Here is a 3,066-nt window from a genome sequence, read left to right as displayed (position 1 = left end):
CTCACGACGGGCGTATAAAAACATGCCCCTCCCCTCTTCGCTGAAAGACCAAAAAATTGCCATTTTCTGCCCCTATTTGGCTTCTGAAAGTTTAGCCTATTTGCATCAACCCCAACAAGATAATCTGCACATCTTAAATGTTGCATGTATTTTTGATAGACGCATATGATTCAATTTCTAATGGATTGACTGAAATGTAAACATTCTCAACAATTTTCATCAAAGACCCAAAACAAACCAATTTTAGGATGTCAAATTAAAGTTTAAAAAAGTTCTCTCGAAGCTTTAACTCAGACAGACTAAAAATCAGTAAACTAAATGTTATTTCCGACATATTTTATTGTTCCCACATACATTTGTAGGTATGACCAATTGACCATAAATTTTGTATCAATATTGTAAACCTGATGGTACAGTCATATTAAGATAGTGAACTGGAATGCAGTTGATTTGTCTAAAATACAATATATGTATTGTCATAGTTACAAGATAGAATTTGACTCACATTTCAGATTTCTAGTGGTATATTGCAAGTTGTTACAATACCAGTATACAGATACAGTATGCTGTACATGGTTAATGAACTGTATAGTAAAACATAGGAAAATAAAACAATCTTAATGATAAAAGTCAAGACATAAAACATCTCATTGCAAAAACTCGTAACAATTCATTACAATTCTACAATAATAATAAAAATTGCAGTTTTCTTTAAATACATAACAATACAGGCCGATATAAATAATGATTATGGGATACCCGAGTGTTTATAAAGAGTGCTCTTTTCCAATGAATTTTCATAAACACAAGACAAATGTGTGCATATAAAAAGACAGCAAGAAAATCACACATTTGCAATAATTAAAAGACGGAATCTGAGCTGATCTTGGAAACTCTGTCCCCCCCTAAATCTGGCACAAATAACGACAATCTCTAATGGTTACATGCTGATGTCGGTCATTTGTGTCAGAGCCCCATTCCCAGGCAGGTTAGACTAGTCTTTTAACTACTGTGGTCTCCCTTTCTGAATCACAAATGATTGAATGTTCATATATACAGACATGACAATTGTAATACATGTAGCTGGGACTTCTCCAGAGAGCTTAGATGATAAGCTTCTTTGGCACTTCCCATGGGAAGTCTGGGCGGCCAAAATGTCCGTAACAGGCTGTCTTCTGGTAGATTGGAGCTCTCAAGTTCAGCTCTCTGAAATAATCAGTATATTGATGTACTTTCACGTGTCAAAATATTTGTGAGATTTCTGTACTTCCCAGTTATTCCTGTTTTATATGACTATTGCATGAAGCATTTCAGAAGCAATACAGAGAACACACAATATGATGACTTACTTGACAATTTTTCCAGGTCTCAAGTCAAAGTTTTTGTTGATCACATCTAGAAGTTGTTTCTCTGAATATTTAGATGTACCATAACTGAACACGGTGATGGAAATTGGTTCAGGAATACCGATGGCATAGGACACCTACAGAGAATAAAATAATGTATCCTCTCACGTTAAATGTTCCATCAATACCGTAACACCATCTAGCCATGTCAAGAAAATGTTCCATCAACAATACCATAAAATTTTTTTTTTAAAAACTAAACAACAGTTATTCAGGTATATAGTCAGTATAATACCATAACATAACATTATCAAACCAATGACCAAAAAAAAATCTATCTACACCATAACATAATTAATGCTTTATATATTCAACAAGGATTGCAAACAGCATTACGACTAGGAATATGCTCTCTGTAACATATTAATCAACCCATGACAAGAAAATGTTTCAGGTTACACCAAGTTACGACAAGGATTCACATATCAATTTTCCCCGATCTCCATGATCCAACGAAATTCAATACAACAAGTGCTGTGAATTAATTTTGTGCCAGCCAAATTTGGTTGTTTTTACAGAACATGACTTCATCAAAATATAGTAATAATTATATAGGAGTATTAGGTCATTACAAGTCCACAAAAACCCATCTTCAACAAAGCTGCCTTTTCGGCATTTGTAAGCATGAGTAGCTTAAGACTTATCATAGACATGAAATCCCTTCTAATTTCCACCATCAACATGCTATTATCCCCTTATACTATGAAAATTTGACCCTGTTCTCCGGAGCCTGACACTAACCTGTAAAAGCAAACATTTGCACAGACCAGTTTTGACTAGGGATGACACTAACCTGAACAAGTACACATTTGCACAGACCAGCTTTGACTAGGGATGACACTAACCTGAACAAGTACACGTTTGCACAGACCGGCTTTGACTAGGGACTTGGCTACCCATCTGGAAGCATATGCAGCAGATCGGTCAACTTTGGAGAAATCTTTTCCAGAGAAGGCACCACCTCCATGAGCACCCCAACCGCCGTAGGTATCAACGATGATCTTCCTACCCGTTAAACCAGCATCGCCCTGGAATTCAAAAACACCAAAATTTCTTATGTAATTTTGTTTGATGTTAACTTTATATTTCCTAAGTTTATGCATTGTAATTCTGACTGTTACCACAACTTGTGAAACTGTAATTTTCAATAAAAATAATGATCTGCATGACAGCTAACATTCTATGAAGAAGACACACCTGTGGTCCTCCAATGATGAATTTTCCGGATGGTTGAATGTGATATCTTGTCTGACTGTCCAAATATTTTTGTGGAATCACAAAGTTCACAACCTTCTCCATTAATTCCTTCCTCAATTTTTCTAAAGTCACAGTTTCATCATGTTGAGCCGAGATCACGACAGAATGAACACGCAGTGGTACGCAAGCTCCCTTATCATACTTGTACTCTACGGTCACCTAGGAAACACATAAAGAGATTAATATAATCGTCAAGGGCAAACATGGAAATAGATTCGGGAGGATAGTTTTTGAGGGCGGCTCTTTACCTGCGTTTTGGTATCGGGTCTGGCCCAATTCAGATCTCCTGATCGCCTCAGCTGTGCGATTCTGGCATTAAGTTGATGTGAAAGGACGACTGTCAAAGGCATGCATTCCTCAGTCTCGTCTGTAGCGTATCCAAACATAAGACCCTGGGAGAAAA

General features: G+C 36.6%; 1 protein-coding gene across 1 annotated transcript in view; it reads right to left on the bottom strand.

Moving 5' to 3' along the window:
- Positions 1–321: 321 nt before the first annotated feature.
- Positions 322–3,066, bottom strand: part of LOC125669268 (S-adenosylmethionine synthase-like) — an 8,574-nt gene continuing 5,829 nt past the window's right edge. Inside the window, exons 4-8 of the mRNA XM_048903709.2 lie at positions 2,912–3,055; positions 2,604–2,822; positions 2,252–2,434; positions 1,350–1,483; positions 322–1,206 (exon numbers count right to left, since the gene is read on the bottom strand). Coding sequence (XP_048759666.2) covers positions 1,104–1,206; positions 1,350–1,483; positions 2,252–2,434; positions 2,604–2,822; positions 2,912–3,055 — 783 coding nt within the window. The 3' untranslated portion in view covers positions 322–1,103. The remainder of the gene's footprint in view (positions 1,207–1,349; positions 1,484–2,251; positions 2,435–2,603; positions 2,823–2,911; positions 3,056–3,066) is intronic.

This window comes from Ostrea edulis, chromosome 4, assembly GCF_947568905.1.
Source record: "Ostrea edulis chromosome 4, xbOstEdul1.1, whole genome shotgun sequence".
Classification (NCBI taxonomy): Eukaryota; Metazoa; Mollusca; class Bivalvia; order Ostreida; family Ostreidae; genus Ostrea; species Ostrea edulis.
This window is presented reverse-complemented; position numbering and strand designations above follow the sequence as displayed.